General features: G+C 45.2%; 2 protein-coding genes across 2 annotated transcripts in view; one reads left to right on the top strand and one right to left on the bottom strand.

Annotated features, from left to right (window-relative positions):
• LOC135214251 (alpha-ketoglutarate dehydrogenase component 4-like) overlaps positions 1-16,758 on the top strand; it is a 381,447-nt gene that overhangs the window by 229,371 nt on the left and 135,318 nt on the right. The gene's annotated exons all lie outside the window — the stretch shown is intronic.
• LOC135214249 (ribonuclease H1-like) overlaps positions 1-16,758 on the bottom strand; it is a 99,618-nt gene that overhangs the window by 47,292 nt on the left and 35,568 nt on the right. Inside the window, exon 2 of the mRNA XM_064248313.1 lies at positions 13,777-13,982. Coding sequence (XP_064104383.1) covers positions 13,777-13,982 — 206 coding nt within the window. The remainder of the gene's footprint in view (positions 1-13,776; positions 13,983-16,758) is intronic.

Consider the following 16,758-nt stretch of genomic DNA (forward strand, 5'->3'; position numbering starts at 1 on the left):
TGTAGTGTGTGCCGCGAAATTCGAATTTCTATCGGGGACGACGGAGTCTATAGCTAAGTATATATCTGACAGGTAAGTTGAATGCATAAAACTGAAATTTTTCTGCCCACAGAAGCAGATCTTTTGCAAGGTTGTAGAGGGTGAAGGAGCGCGTTCCCCCTTGTTTCCTGATGTAGGAAAGTGCTGTGGAGTTGTCTCCGTGAACTGCTACCACCTGTCCCATCACGAGATGAGAGAATGCCTTTAGTCCCAGGAACACTGCTAATAGCTCCCTCACGTTGATATGAAGAGAGCGCTGCGTTTTCTATGAAAGACTTTACAGATAAACGTAACTGCATAACCGTATTAGCTAATACATCAAATTTCTTTTCAAATTTAGACTCGAGGCTGGCAATGGTGTCAGGAGAAACTCCACGGGAAGTTGGCAAAGGACTTACAGGAGCAGGAGTAGGAGGACTCAAGATCGGAGACATAATAAGAGGACAAGGAGAAGGAATAGGAGCAGGCGCTTCGATAGAAGAAGCAGAAGAAGCTAAACTAGTCTTACTTTCAGCTCTGAGAGCCGCCTTCCTCTTCCTATCCTTAATTATCTTACCCGAGTGAGAAACAAAAACTTTCCACTGTTGTTCACTCCAATCCTTGCATTCATCACAAGTAGAATCTCTAGAGCACTCACAACCCCTACACTTAATGCACTTAGTGTGCAAAATGATATTGTTATGATACAATAAAGTTTTATACATACTTACCTGGCAGATATATACTTAGCTATTAGACTCCGTCGTCCGACAGAAATTTGAATTTCGCGCACATGCTACAGGTAGGTCAGGTGATCTACCGCCCTGCCGCTGGGTGGCAGGAATAGGAACCATTCCCGTTTTCTATCAGATTTTCTCTACCACCTGTCTCCTGATGGGAGGTTGGGTGGGCAATTAATTGTATATATCTGCCAGGTAAGTATGTATAAAACTTTATTGTATCATAACAATATCATTTTTATACATTAACCTTACCTGTCAGATATATACTTAGCTGATTCACACCATTGGAGGAGGGTAAAAGACAGCTAACTACTGAATAGACAGGAATCACAACATACGTTGTAGGTAATAAAAAAGTAAAACCTTGGTTCCTACCTGATTAGACGGAAGACTTCATGGTTACTGCCCAGGAGTCTGCTTCGTCTCAAGAGCCTCAGCGAAATATTGATCTATGGCTAAGAGTTCTTGTGGGTCTGCCAAAGGGGTCTTATCCGCTTACTCGGCAGAGCCTGGAAGGACTATGTCAATGGGTGCTGATCCACTTACTTGACAAGAACCTTATTCAAGGAGCACAACACCGATCCCGATCACCTTAACCTAACACCCGTGTTAGTACTAAGATTGCAAGGAGTTATCCCCGAACTCCTCACAAACAACCAATAACTCAAAACACAACCATACATATACCGTAATAGTACAAAACAAAACTATAATAATAATAATAAAAAAAAAAAATTTGTACAACCTAGCTTGTAAGACACATTCCCAGTTCCCTACTGACAAAAGCAACGGCCGCCTGTGCGACATCAAGTATCCTTGCCAGCAGAAAACCAAGAAGGGAGGTCTTCGTACAAATATAAATATATAAAAATATATAAAAATATATAAAAATTTTAAGGATCGGTATGTGTTCCAAGCCCCAGCACTGTATCCGCTGATACGAAAGGACCTAGAGAGAAGCACTTCTCATAGGTAACCTTGACGTCTTTTAGATAATGGGATGGGAAGACTGAGTTACATCTCCAGTAAGTCGCATCCAAAATGTCTTTCATGGACATGTTTTTCTCAAATGCTAAAGACGTGGCCACAGCTCTTACCTCATGAGCCTTCACTCGAAGCGTTTTGAAGGATTCATCAGTGCATTTCTCATGAGCTTCTGTAATTACGCTCCTAACAAAAAATGCTAAAGTGTTTTTGGACATGGGTCTCTTTGGATCCCTTACAGCGCACCATAGACTTTGTTGACATCCTCCGAGTTCTTTCTTCTTCTTAAGATAGAACTTAAGAGCCCTTACCGGGCATAAAGATCTTTCTATCTCCTCTCCCACCAGGTTTGAAAGACCCTTCACTTCAAAACTCCTGGGCCAGGGTTTTGAAGGGTTTTCATTCTTGGCCAGAAACAGAGTCTGGAAAGAACAAATAGCTGAATCTTTCTTAAATCCCACTCGAGAATCAAGGGCGTGGATTTCACTCGTTCTTTTAGCGGTGGCTAAGGATAACAGGAAAATACATTTCCTCGTTAAATCCCTAAACGAAGCAAGGTGAGGAGGTTCAAATTTTTCCGACGAAAGGAACTTTAGCACCACATCCAGGTTCCAGCTAGGAGTACGAGCAGATATGGATTTTGAGGTTTCGAATGATCTTATTAGGTCGTGAAGGTCCCTGTCTTCCGCTATTTTTAGGCCTCTATTTCTAAAAACAGCAGAAAGCATACTTCAATAGCCTTTTATAGTAGAAACCGATAACTGAGAGTCCTCTCTAAGGAAAATCAGGAAGTCGACTACGTTGGTCACAGAGGTATCGGAGAAGGACAGCTTCTTCCTTCTACACCATCTTCTAAACACATCCCACTTCGATTGGTAGACCCGAATGGTTGAAGATCTCCGGGCTCTAGCGATAGCTTTCGCAGCCTTGCTCGAAAAGCCTCTCGCTCTGATAAGTCTTTCGATAGTCGAAAGGCAGTCAGAGCGAGAGCAGGGAGGTTTTAATGATACCTCTCAAAGTGGGGTTGTTTGAGCAGATCTGTCCTGTTTGGAAGAGATCTGGGGAAGTCCACCGTCCATTCCTGTACCTCTGTGAACCAATCTTGAGAGGGCCAAAACGGGGCGATGAGAGTTAGTCTCGTCCCTTTTGACGCCACAAACTTCTTCAGAACTACTCCTAGTAGTTTGAATGGGGGAAAGGCGTAGGCGTCTAGGCCTGACCAATTCAACAGAAGGGCATCTACCGCTATAGCTCTTGGATCTTCCACCGAGGAGCAGAAGTTCTCTATCCTCTTGGATAGGAAGGTTGCGAACAGGTCTATCTGTGGCCTCCCCCACAGGGACCAAAGGCTCTGACACACTTGCGAGAGGAGAGTCCACTCTGTGGGGAGGACTTGGTTCGTTCTGCTGAGCCTGTCCACCCTCACATTTTTCTCTCCTTTCACAAACCTCGTTAGGAGGGTAATGTTCTTTTCTTTTGTCCATGTTAAAAGATTCCTCGTTATCTCGTAAAGGGAAAACGAATGCATCCCCCCCCCCTGTTTTCTGATATAGGCCAACGCCGTGGTATTGTCTGAGTTGACCTGTACCACCTGATCTCTGACCTCTGGTTCGAAGAACTTTAGGGCTAGGAAAATTGCGCACAGTTCCTTGGCGTTTATATGCCAGGCTTCCTGTTCCTTCTTCCAGAAGCCTGACACTTCTTTTGCCTCTAAAGTTGCCCCCCATCCCTTCTCTGATGCGTCTGAGAATAATATTTGGTCGGGGTTCCGAACCTCCAGAGACATGCCCTCGTTCTTTTCTAGAGGGATCAGCCACCACTTTAGGTGATTCTTCACCTCTAAGGGAATCGAGAAAGTGTCTGTCAATTGTCCTTCTTTCCAATTCCACGTTCTTTTTAAGAAGAATTGAAGAGGGCGTAGGTGGAGTCTTCCTAGGGAAATGAACTGTTCTAGAGAGGAAAGTCCCCAGAAGGCTTAACCATTCCCTCGCTGAACTGCGTTCTTTCCCTAGGAAGTTCGAGACTTTCTGTAAGCCCCGAACGAGTCTTTCCTGGGAAGGAAAAGCCCAAAAACCCCGAGAATCCATCCGAATCCCCAGATAAACTAAGTTCTGGCTGGGGATCATCTGCGATTTCTCGAGGTTCATTAGTAATCCTAGAGATTGTGTTAGATTCAATGTTGTGTGCAAGTCCTCCAAACATTGCTTCTCCGACTTGGCTCGGATGAGCCAATCGTCCAGATAAAGGGAGATGTTTATCCCTTTTAGATGAAGCCATCTGGCCACATTCCTCATCAGGTACATGAATACCTGGGGGGCCGTAGAGAGGCCGAAGCACAAGGCCCTGAACTGGAAGATCTTTCCTTGTGTCATAAACCTGAGATACTTCCTCGACGATGGGTGAATTGGAACATGGAAGTAAGCATCCTGAAGGTCCAGGGAGACCATCCAGTCTCCCAGACGAAGAGCTGAAAGAACCGAAGCAGAAGTCTCCATGGAGAATTTCTTCTTCTCCACGTAACGGTTCAGGATGCTTACGTCTAGGACAGGTCTCCATCCCCCCGAAGCCTTCGGGACTAAGAAAAGGCGGTTGTAAAATCCCGGGGAGTGAGGATCCTGCACTACTTCTATCGGTTTTTTGTTCCGCATCGTTACCACCGTCTGAAGAAGAGTCTCTTTCAGAACAGGGTCCTTGTACTTCGCCAACAGTTCCCTCGGAGTTGTAGACAAGGGCGGTCTGTTTAGGAAAGGAATGATGTAACCCTTCTCCAGAACAGACAAAGTCCAGGGGTCGGCCTCCCTCATGGCCCAGGCTTCTACAAACCTTAGAAGCCTGGCACCTACAGAAGTTTGGAGGACTTGAATGCTATTTCGACTTTTTAAACGGTCGGACGGAAGACCTTCCTCGTTTGTCGAAAGTATTTCTTTTCGTTGGGGGTCGAGATGAGGAGCCTCCACAAAAGGCCACAAGATGAGTACGAGCCGTTTTCTTGGCAACTGGTACTGCCAGTCTATTCTTCTTGGTAGATTGTACCAAAAGATCTTGCGTTGCCTTCTCAGATAGTGAACGCGAGATGTCCTTAACTAACTGAGAAGGGAATAGATGATCCGACAGAGGAGCGTAGAGTAGAGCTGACCTCTGAGAAGGAGATACCGCTTTGGTCAATAAAGACCCGAAAGGTTATCTCTTTTTGACCACTCCTGACCCGAAAAGAGAGGCCAGTTCTCCCGAACCATCTTGCACTGCTTTGTCCATGCACGACAAGATACTGTGTAAAACCTCTGGATCAAGAAAGTCTGGATCTCGGGTCTTTTTAGCCAGCACCCCAAGGGACCAATCCAGGAAATTGAAAACTTCCAATACGTGGAAAAGTCCCTTTAGGAGCTGGTCTAACTCGGACATGCTCCAAGAAGCTTTAGCCGAATTAAGGGAGTGTCTTCTTGAAGAATCCACTAGGCTGGTAAAGTCCGATTCTGCCGATGAAGGGAGCATCAGGCCCATAGCTTCTCCCGTCCTGTACCAAATGCCTCTCCTCCCTGCAAGTTTGGAAGGAGGAGAGCAATACACCGTTCTCAAGGACTCTTTCTTAGTGATCATCCAAGTATTAAGAGACTGCAGAGCTTTTTTCATCGATATCGCAGGTTTCATTTTTAAAAATGAAGAAGACTTTGGTGTCTTCGTGCTTGAGAAGAGCGATCTAGGAGAAGGAGGAGCTGCTGGACTTAACGAATCTCTGAATTCTTGGAGTAGAAGAGAAGCTAAGTCCTTATAGTTAGAAAGGCCTTCATTAGTAGGAATCTCTTCATCAGACACATCCTCAAGTTCCAAATTATCAGCAGGGGAACGAGTTCTTTTGGAAGACTCTTTATTCAGGGACCTTCCTTCTCGGGGAGAAATACTTCTGGTCGGAGAAGGACTGCCAGACTTATCAGTTTTCTTCTCTTGTCCTTCCAAAGAGATCTCTGCAATGCCCTGAGAAGTCGAAGTAGATACCGTTACTTTCGAAGGGCCATCTATTTTGTCTGGTGTCTGGCTTTCTCGAAGAGTCTTATGTTTGGAAGGTGATCTACTTCCAAACGAAGAATCACTGCTAACTGAAGCTCCGCGCCTGGCTGGCTCCTCGCACCTGGCTGGCGCCTCGCTCCTGGCTGGCGCCTCGCTCCTGTCTGGCGCTTTGCGTCTTGCTGGTTCATCGCTCCTGGTTGATTCCTCGCGCCTGGCTGGCGCTTCTTGCCTGGGAGAAATCTCGCTCTCATCTGGGGCTTCGCGCCTGAGAAGCGCCTTGCGCTTGGTTGGTGCCTCGCGCCTGGCTGGCGCATCGCGACTTCCACCCTTCAGCACTCAAACTCTCGCATTCGTGACAAGTGTTATTGAAAGAGCATTCATACTTTCTACACAATTTACAAACAGTGTGAGGATCAACCGATGCTTTCGGCATTATCACCTTGCAGCCCTCATTCACACACATTCTCACCACACTTCCAGAGTCAGACAACATGATGGAAAATCCAATCCAAATCCAATCAACGGTCCACAATAGCGTATGCCAATACAACGATCCAAATACGTCACCAAAAAATCCAATATGAAGATTAATTGCGATGCAAAAAACGAAAATCAGCCGGAGGAGCTAACAACGTTGTTGTCAGTAGCGCCGACAGAGAAAATCTGATAGAAAGCGGGAATGGTTCCTATTCCTTCCACCCAGCGGCAGGGCGGTAGATCACCTGACCTACCTGTAGCGTGTGCACGAAATTCGAATTTCTGTCGGACGACGGAGTCTAATAGCTAAGTATATATCTGACAGGTAAGTTAAATGTATAAAATCATAAATTAATTTAACTAACCTAGTTTTGCACCCTCCGGCGCAAAACCTAACTACTGAAGGACTAGAGTCCGACATGATGGTAAGACCACAAAATTGCAGAAAAGAAATTCAGCTTCAATCCTACAAACACGGAGTTGAATACTTCACCGATATTGGAGAGATAATATTTCCCAATAAATGAAGAAAAAAGTCTGCACCGACCACCGATGTTCACCAGAAGCCGGCAGAGAACGAATTCATGTTACCTGGACAGTTGTACCAGTAGCTCCCTTGAGTGGAGGGAGATGACGTCACCTACATCAGCGATGGCGGCGCCACCGCGGAATTTTTGAATCTATTGTCTGCCATTCGTAGGGAACCTACAGCTGTATAATTGTTCGGTAAGACACTGCAATAAAAATAAGTTTTATTTGAATTTGTAAAAAAAAAAAAAATCTTTTAAACATGACATTTTTATAATAATATAAAGTTTCACTTATACTTACCCGGTGGTTACATATAGCTGTCGTCTCCTGACGTCACGGCAGAATTTGAAATTCGCGGTAGCGCTAATGGTTTGACAGGTGATCCCTCTACTCCCCCCCCCCGTCTACCGGGTACCGGGTAACCATTCCAACAATAAATCAGAAGTTTCATGCCTACCTGTCCATATGAGGGAGGAGGGCGGGCTTCGTTATGTAACCACCGGGTAAGTATAAGTGAAACTTTATATTATTATAAAAATGTCATTTTCACTTATATAACTTACCCGGTGGTTACATATAGCTGATTGACACATTTAGGTGGTGGGACAATGGCAGCTAAAATAACAACTGTTGGAATTATCCAAAGATATAGGTTCCTTACCTTTAAAGACCGCTAACTCAGTGGTTACTGCCTCTGTAGTCTGCTGGCCTTTATTGTACCGACAGGATATATGGATCCATGTGTCGGACACAATAATAAGTACTTGCCGTTGAGGATGTGACCGTAACGGACAAGACTATAATGCCCCTGCTCAGGGCGCAGTACAAATCACCATAAAATACAATGAAAAACGAGGGATCACCACAACGGGTTAAGAAATACACCAAGACATTAAAAGACTGAAAGATACTCAAAAAACTCCCTGTATCTTCAGACAACCTTAAAAATACAAAAACAAACAATAATCAAGGAGAAAAGTTAGTGAGGATGGGATACATCCTCTCTCCCTCACCCAATACCGTGTTAGTCACAATGAATGGCCCCAATGTACTGCAATTTTCATATGTGGTTTGCAAATCTGTCAGATAATGAGATGCGAAGACAGAATTGCTTCTCCAATATGTAGATTTAATAATGTCTTTCAAAGACAGATTACGTCTAAAGGCCATAGACGTAGACATACTCTAATTTCATGAGCTTTGACTTTAAACCACCTTTGATATCTGAGTCCTGACATTGTCCGTGTGCCTCAGAAATCAAATTCCTTAAAAAGAAGGAGAGCACATTTTTAGAAAGAGGACGAGAAGGATCTTTCACTGAACACCACAGGTTATCACTCTTACCTCTTATACCTTTGGTCCTTTGCACATAATGTCTAAGTGCTCTCACTGGACAGAGAAGACATTCAGGCTCATTAGGCCCCACTAACTCCGAAATGTTCTTTATAGAGAAAAGAACGCGGCCAAGGACGTGAGGAATTTTCATTCTTAGCCAAAAAACCCAGCATTGATGAGCAAATGGCATTGCCCTTAGCAAATCCAACTCTCTTATCAATAGCATGCAGCTCACTGATTCTTCTAGCTGATGCTAAAGCACAAAGAAAAAGTGTCTTCCTAGTCAGATCTCTAAAAGAACTAGAGGAGATCGGTTCGAATCTATCTGACATCAGCCATTTAAGAACTACATCCAGGTTCCAAGCTACTGTTCTTGACTCCTTTGTCTTGGTCGTATCAAAGGAACGAATCAGGTCTGAGAGGTCTTGATTATTAGAAATGTCTAATCCTCGATGTCTGAACACAGAAGACAACATAGCTCTATAACCCCTAATCGTCTGGGTAGAAAGCTTCTTATTCTCACGAAGAAAAAGAAGGAAGTTAGCTAACTGAGCTATAGAGGTCTTAGAAGGCGAAATTCCTTCTTCTTTGCACCAAGCTCTGAATTGGACCCACTTAGCTTGGTACACTCGATCAGAGGATTCTCTTCTGGGTCTAGCAATAGCCCTTGAAGCTCTCTTTGAAAATCCTCTCTTTCTGAGGAGATGCTCGACAGTCTGAAGGCGACTAGTCGAAGAGCGGACAAATTGTGATGGAACCTCAGAAAGTGGGGCTGTCTGAGTAGATCCTTCCTTAACGGTAACTCTCTCGGAAAGTCTGTCAACAGCAGTAGTAGGTCCGGAAACCATTCCTTGGCCGGCCAAAAGGGGGCTATCAGAGTCATTCTGACGTTCTGATGACCTCTGAACTTTGCCAGAACTAATCTTAGCATTTTGAAAGGTGGAAAGGCATACAGATCCAGATTTGACCAGTCCAGAAGCATGGCATCCACTTTAAACGCCTCCTCGTCTGGAACTGGGGAGCAATACAGTGGTAGACGAGCTGTCTTGTTTGTGGCGAAGAGATCCAACTGAGGACATCCCCAAATCGCACAAAGCTTCTTGCATATTTGAGGATGTAACGTCCACTCTGTGGAGAGGACTTGTCCTCTCCTGCTGAGAATGTCCGCCTTTACATTCTTCGAGCCTTGAATAAATCTTGTGCTCAAGACAACCTTGTTCTCTTTCGCCCAAAGGAGTAGGTCTCTCGCTGCCTCGCACAGAGAGAAAGAGTGTGTCCCCCCCTGTTTTTTGATGTAAGAGAGAGCCGTGGTGTTGTCTGCTTGAACCAGCACTACTTTCCCTCTTACCTCTGTCTTGAAGTGCATTAGAGCCAAATGAATCGCCTTCAACTCTTTTAGATTTATGTGCCAGCTTCTCTGATGAATCTGCCAAAGTCCCGACACTTCCTTTCTCCCCAGAAGAGCTCCCCACCCTTTGTCCGATGCGTCTGACAAAAGCGTAAGGTTGGGGCTCAACTGGCTTAGAGACAAGCCTTCCTCTAGCCTTCCTTCTGATTTCCACCAAAGGAGGTCCTGTTTGATTCCTTCCGAGATGGGAACACGAAGGAGTCTGGGAACTTCTTCCTTTGCCACTTCTGCTTCAAGTAAAATTGAAGTGGTCTCATGTTGAGCCTGCCCAGACTTACAAATTGCTCTATTGAGGCCAAGGTTCCTAAAAGGCTCATCCACTGATTCGCCGAGCAAGTTTGTCTGACGAGAAATTCGTCTATCTTGTTCAGGCAAGAGTCGATCCTTTGGAGAGACGGAAAAGCCTGAAAAAGAACTGAATTCAGTCTCACTCCTAAATAAACTATCTCCTGAGAAGGAGTGAGACATGACTTTTCCTTGTTTACTAACAAACCTAGGCTGTCCGTCAGCCTTAAAGTCTTTTGTAGGTCCTCCACACACATCTGTCTGGACCTTGCCCTGAGAAGCCAATCGTCTAGATACATGGAGATTCGTATCCCGTCCAGATGAAGCCACTTTGCTACTGACGACAGAACTCTGGTGAACACTTGTGGAGCTGTCGACAGGCCGAAGCAGAGGGCCCTGAACTGATAAATGCGGCCCTGGAACACGAATCTCAGGAATATTCTCGATTCCGATTGAATTGGAATATGAAAATAGGCGTCCCGAAGGTCTATGGAAACCATCCAATCTCCAGGATGAAGCGCTGCTGATACCGACTGGGTCGTTTCCATAGAAAACTTCGTCTTCAGGACAAAGACGTTCAGGACACTGACGTCCAACACCGGTCTCCAACCCCCCGTGGCCTTCTTTACCAGGAAAAGGCGATTGTAAAATCCTGGTTCCTGCGGAGAGTCCACTAACTCTATGGCCCTCTTTGCCAGTAAGGCGAGAACTTCTTGATGGAGGGCAGCAAATTTTTCGGAGTTCTCCGAGTAAGCTGACAAATTCACAGGAAATTCTGTGAGAGGGGGGTGTTTGATGAACGGAATGGTGTATCCTTCCTTCAGGACCTGGACCGTCCAAGGATCTGCTCCGAGATGAAACCAGGTCTGCCAGAAAAGGTGTAATCTGGCTCCTACTGCTGTGTGGAGGACTACGGGCCTACTTCTTGATGGAAGAGGGAGTGGTTTTAGACGAGGCTCTACCTCTCCCACGAAACCTGGAGAAAGATCGAACGGGAGCACTCCCTCGAAATGGTTTAGGAGCTTCCGTGGAGGGAGCACTCCGAGAAGCAGAAAGAACCGGAGCTATCTTCCTGGGCTTCTTCACTGACTGGGATAAAAGATCCTGGGTCGCTTTCTGTGTTAAAGATTGAGCGATCTCGCTCACAATCTCTTGTGGAAAAAGGTGTTTCTTGTCCAAAGGAGAGAAGAGCAAGGCAGACTTCTGGTTCGATGAGACCCCTTTCGACAAGAAGGAGCACCAAATCTTGTCCTCTTCTTTCAACACTCCAGAGGCGAAAATGGCAGCGAGCTCCGAAGCTCCATCACAGATGCCTTTATCGATACAATCCAGTACCGAGGCAAAATCCTTCAACTGCTCCTCCGAAAGTCCAAATGACTTGACTTTCCTGGCCAGCGAAGCAATGGCCCAATCCAGGAAGCTAACAACTTCAAAAACACGGAAAACACTCTTGCAAAGATGCTCCAGTTCATTTTCCGAAAAGAAAATCTTAGCAGTATTAAGGGCTGCTCTACGGGAAGAGTCCACAAGACTAGAAAAGTCTCCCTGAGCGGAGGCAGTCACACCCAGGGAAAAAACTTCTCCAGTGTCATACCAGACACGGCTCCTTGACAAAAGTCTCGAAGGGGGAAGACAAAAAACATTTTTCCCCTGTTCCCTCTTCTCCAAAAGCCAAGAGTTAACTTTCTTGATAGCTTTCTTAGCCGAAATCGAGAGGATGAGACGCGTGAACGAGGACGAGGAGTCAGGCTTACTGTCCTTTTTCCACTGCGAACTAGGAGAAACTGGAACGGAAGGCGCAAAAGAATCTCCAAAGTTGTCAACAAAGGATCGTAAAAGGAGCTTATACCCCGACAAATGCTTGTCTTTTTCTGTAAGTACTTCTCCTTCTTCCTCCAAATCCGAAGCTTCCTTCGACGAAACTGGCGAACATTCCATCGGAAGAGGAATCCTGTTCGGCGAAGTCACACCCTGATGCGCCCGAGGAGGGTGCGAGAAAGCAGGAGAAGATGTCTGAGCCTGTACTGAGACGAATCCGGGCGGCTGAGCTGGCGGCTGCGTTGGCGGCTGAGCTGGCGGCCGCGCTGGCGGCTGAGCTGGCGGCTGAGCTGGCACTCGAGCGAGAGTCTGACGTGGCGCCATAGACGGAGTCAGGAAAGGAATCCGACCAGGCGCCTGAAGCGGCGTCTGAAGAGGAGTCACATGGAGAGTCTGAGCCTGAAGAGGCAACTGAAAAGGAGCCTGCGAAGAGGACTGCACAGTAGTCTGCGGAAGATGTAAGGCGGTCGGGAGCGCATTCGGGGACGAAAGAGACTTGCCAAAAAGCTCCAAAATACTGCCTAACTTGGCATTCATCTGTTCAAACACCGAAGGTTGAGGATCCATCGACATAGAAGGCGCGGGAGGAGTAGAAGGATGATCCACAAACACGTCTGGAGCCGCAGGAGTTATCGCTTGAGGAGGCTCTGGAGAAGGCTCCGAAGGAGTGTGCGTGTTCGGCTTCTCCACTTCTATGAGAGAAGGGCGATAAATCGAAACCGCCGGAGAAAAGGCTTCAGGCTCCTCCCAAAGACTACAAGAAGGTTCGGCAGCCACCACCTTCTTGGGAACCGCAGCAGGCGAAACATCGCGAGACCTTTTCAGCGGTCTAGAAGTCTTATTACGCCAACCTCTATAAGAGGAAACATCTGAACTAGAGTCGCTTGACGAAAAACACTTCCTCGCAACACCTTTCCAATGGTGAGCGACAGCATCCTGGGATACGGCTACAGGATTGCTTGAGGGGGCAGCTGCTCGGGAGCAGATCCCGCTCGCCTCCCTTCGGTTTTTGGCATGCCTCCTCCCAGGATCTGGAGAGTTTGACAGGGGCCTAGACCTAGGAGAACGAACGGGCCGAACAACCACCTCCTCCACTACACTTGCACTAAGTAATTTATCACACTTAACTACCACTTCTTGCACTGTCTCACCCATTTTCTGCATAGTGGTGAGGAAAGAGACAAATTTCGAGTCCATATCGGCTCGTAATACTGACACGGGATCGGGATCGGGAGATACAGAGTCGAGGGCAGGAGAGACCACTACGGGTTTAATAGGAACAGGATTAACAGAATTCAGAGGAATATCCTGGCTACTCACTGACTTAGAAGAAGATCTCTGTGAAGCCTTTCTGATTCTATCTTTTTCTAACTTTCTCATATACTTTCCAAGTGCCTTCCACTCCTGAGATGTTAGAGACTTACATTCTTCACACGTATTCTCAAAAGAACATTCACGTCCCCTACAACTAACACACGTAGAATGAGGATCAAGTGAAGCTTTAAGAAGTCTAGTCTTACACCCACTACTACACACCCTATACTGAATAGAGCCGGTGTCAGACATCGTGAAGAATTCAAAATAATTCCTGAAAAGGACAACAATATCAAAACCAAAATAACTATAGCGCTAGCAAAAAGATCAGTAAACTCAAGGTACATCACCAAAAGGAGAAAACCAAGATGATCAAATCCAAATTCCAACCAGCAGAGGAACCGTGTTACCGGTTCCGACGGCAGGAAACTTCTGATTTATTGTTGGAATGGTTCCCGGTACCCGGTAGAGGGCGGGAGTAGAGGGATCACCTGTCAAACCATTAGCGATATCGCGAATTTCAAATTCTGCCGTGGCATCAGGAGACGACAGCTATATGTAACCACCGGGTAAGTTATATAAGTGAAATTGAATTTTTCACAATACTGGTTAGGATAGCCTATCATTTACTTTATATGGAGCTGCTGTTTTATAATGAACAGCAGTTTCATATAATAAAGCAAATCATAGCCTATTCTATAAACTACATATGTGAGTTGGCTCTTGGGAACTTCATGGTGTAGGCAAAGTATATGCAAATCTTTGATGCTAATTAGATTTTGTTACTAATCAAGAGGGGCAGATTCCAACTGTCTATTATGATTTGACCTATCACTTCCAAAACACAAAAGAACTCACTGCAAGATTCTGGCTTAGATTCTGGCTTTGCTTCTGAACCATTGCTTGAATCTTTCTTTTCCGCAGCCTTCTCGCTTTCAGAACGTCGATCCACGACAGGATTAACGGTACCCTGTTCTTGTACATATTTCTGGGCTTCAGTCATGGTTGAAAATTTCTGAAACATAGCTCCCTCAAATCCAATGACCTGAACTTCGCATTCCTCCCTGTCAAATACAAGGGACAGTATTCTTAAAACTAAGAGTACAAATCATCATTCTGCTATTACACTACATAGTGCTGATTTTATTCATACATCAGCTCATTTGGTGGAATTATTCTTAGAACAATGAAAAAAAAAGCAAGTATCTAAAGATTACCAACAATCAGGTGTTAGTATATTACCCTTTTCAACATTTCATCACAAGATGACACATATATTAGAAATCCTGTACGTATTATACTGTTACATGTATTAATACACCACCAAGTGAAGAAAATTACAGTACCATAAATTAGTTTAGAGAAAAGACTTAGTAATTTCTAGGCTAAAATCATACACTGCCCTTTCCTTTTTATTAATTATAAAAATACAGTAAGTATTTAAAAAGTACCCCTTTAAATGGATGGTTAACAACACCAATATGGATAATCTCCATAGCCTTAGAATTACTACAAATTGCCTACATTTATCTCTGGCTCAAAAAAATTGCTATTGATGTAATATTGTATTTCATTGTATTTAATAAGTCTACGATAATGCAACTGCTTATTAAATATACATATTGCTGGTTGAAAGTTGGACAATTACTCAAGCAAGAGTTGTGAGGGTTATCAAATAACCAATTCAAAGATGGGATAATGTTACCGATACGTGGCATTCTTTTTGGCATAAAGAAAACCACAATCCAATACATATCTGGTTTATTTTGTTTTAATTTACTATTGTCAGAGTAATCATTTCAGTTTCTACCATTTACTAAAGACGACTGGTTTAAGAGATAGCAACAAATTTCTTACAGGGACAGGTATTACTAACCTATTCACAGCAATTGCAGATTTGGTTGCCTTGTCAGCATCCTCATAAAACCTTTCAAGTTTATGTGAATAAGGACCCATCATATTTCAAAATCTATATCAGCTTTATATAATTTGTGGAATGAAAAATGATATTGTTAAGATACAATAAAGTTTTATACAGTAGTACCTCAAGATACGAAAGGCTCAACTTACGAAAAATCCAAGTTACGAAAGCCAATGCGAAAAATTTTACTGCTCTACATACGAAAAGTTTTCAAGATACGAAAGGTTTCTGAAAGTCCGAGATTCGCCCCATAACAATTTTGAAACTCGCGCCGCACGCCGCCATCTTAGTGCTAGTAGACTCGCCACCATCCTCCTGCTCTCCCATTGGTTCCTGATGCTAGCCAAGCCATGAGATCCTTCTCTCTGATTGGACAGCATCCCTCCCATCATGCATCTTCTATACGTACGCACTGGCGTCCCTTAGCTCGGCCACTCCGCACCCGAAACTTTACCGTACACAATCGGCATTCGTTCGCTCCAACGATTTCGTTTAGTAACGTAAATTCGTTAGTGATTTCGTTGCAGTGCATATTATCGTGTTGTGCGAAGACTGTATTATTACGTATTTGTGTAACTTTACGTAAATTAACGTAGTCATGGGTCCCAAGAAAGTTGAAATTCACGGAAAGAAGCGCATTCTGTCTCTGGAGACAAAGATGGAGATCATAAAGAAGTACGAAGCTGGTATGTGATTGAGTGTGATCGCAAAGGAATACGGCCGTAATCCGTCGACAATAGGCACCATCCTTAAACAGAAGGATGCCATCAAAGCAACTACACCATTGAAGGGCATCACTATTTTGTCCAGCAAGAGGAGCCATGTGCACAACGAGATGGAACGGCTGCTCCTCATCTGGATAAAAGACAAAGAAATCGCTAGCGATACAGTAACGGAGACAGCAATCGCTCACAAGGCCAGTGCTATTTTCGGCGATTTGATTGCGCAGGCGGAAGACAAGGGAGGGGAAGGGACTTCAACGCCAACCCCAGAGTTCAAGGCTTCGCATGGCTGGTTCGAGAAATTTCGTAAACGGACTGGCATCCATTCCGTGGTGCGTCATGGGGAGGCTGCCGGCTCGGACATGAAAGCGGCCGAAGCATTTAAGAAGACTTTCGACGAGATGATGACCAAGGAAGGATACAGTTCTCAGCAAGTCTTCAATTGTGATGAGAATGGCCTTTTTTGGAAAAAAATGCCTCGTTAGACGTACATCATGGAGGAAGAGAAGAAGCTACCCGGGCATAAACCTATGAAAGACAGGCTTACGCTCGCACTTTGTTCAAACGCCAGTGGGGATTGCAAGGTGAAGCCCCTACTGGTGTATCATTCTGAGACTCCTCGAGTCTTCAAGGCCCACAAGGTGCTGAAGGAGAAGCTTCCAGTGATGTGGAGGGCTAATGCAAAAGCCTGGGTAACGAGGCTTTTGTTCACGGAGTGGGTAAATCTGTGTTTCGGCCCGACTGTGAAGAGTTTTTTGGAAGAGAAGCGCCTCCCCCTGAAATGTCTGCTGGTGTTGGACAATGCCCCTCCCCACCCTCCTGGCCTCGAGGAAGATATCCTAGCGGAGTATTCCTTCGTTAAGATTCTTTTTCTTCCGCCCAACACCACCCCTCTCCTCCAGCCCATGGACCAGCAAGTGATAGCGAACTTTAAGAAGCTGTACACGAAACATCTTTTCAAGAGATGTTTCGACATCACCGATACCACAAACCTCACCTTGCGTCAATTTTGGAAGGAGCATTTCGACATCGTCATTTGCATCCGACTCATTGACCTAGCTTGGCAGGAGGTTTCGAGGCGAACCTTGAATTCCTCGTGGAGGAAACTCTGGCCTGATGCCGTATCCGCCAGAGACTTCGAGGGATTTGACGTGGGTGAAGCTGGTACTGCAGAGTCGGAAACAGTTGATGATCCCG

This window comes from Macrobrachium nipponense, chromosome 45 (genome assembly GCF_015104395.2).
Source record: "Macrobrachium nipponense isolate FS-2020 chromosome 45, ASM1510439v2, whole genome shotgun sequence".
Taxonomy (NCBI): Eukaryota; Metazoa; Arthropoda; class Malacostraca; order Decapoda; family Palaemonidae; genus Macrobrachium; species Macrobrachium nipponense.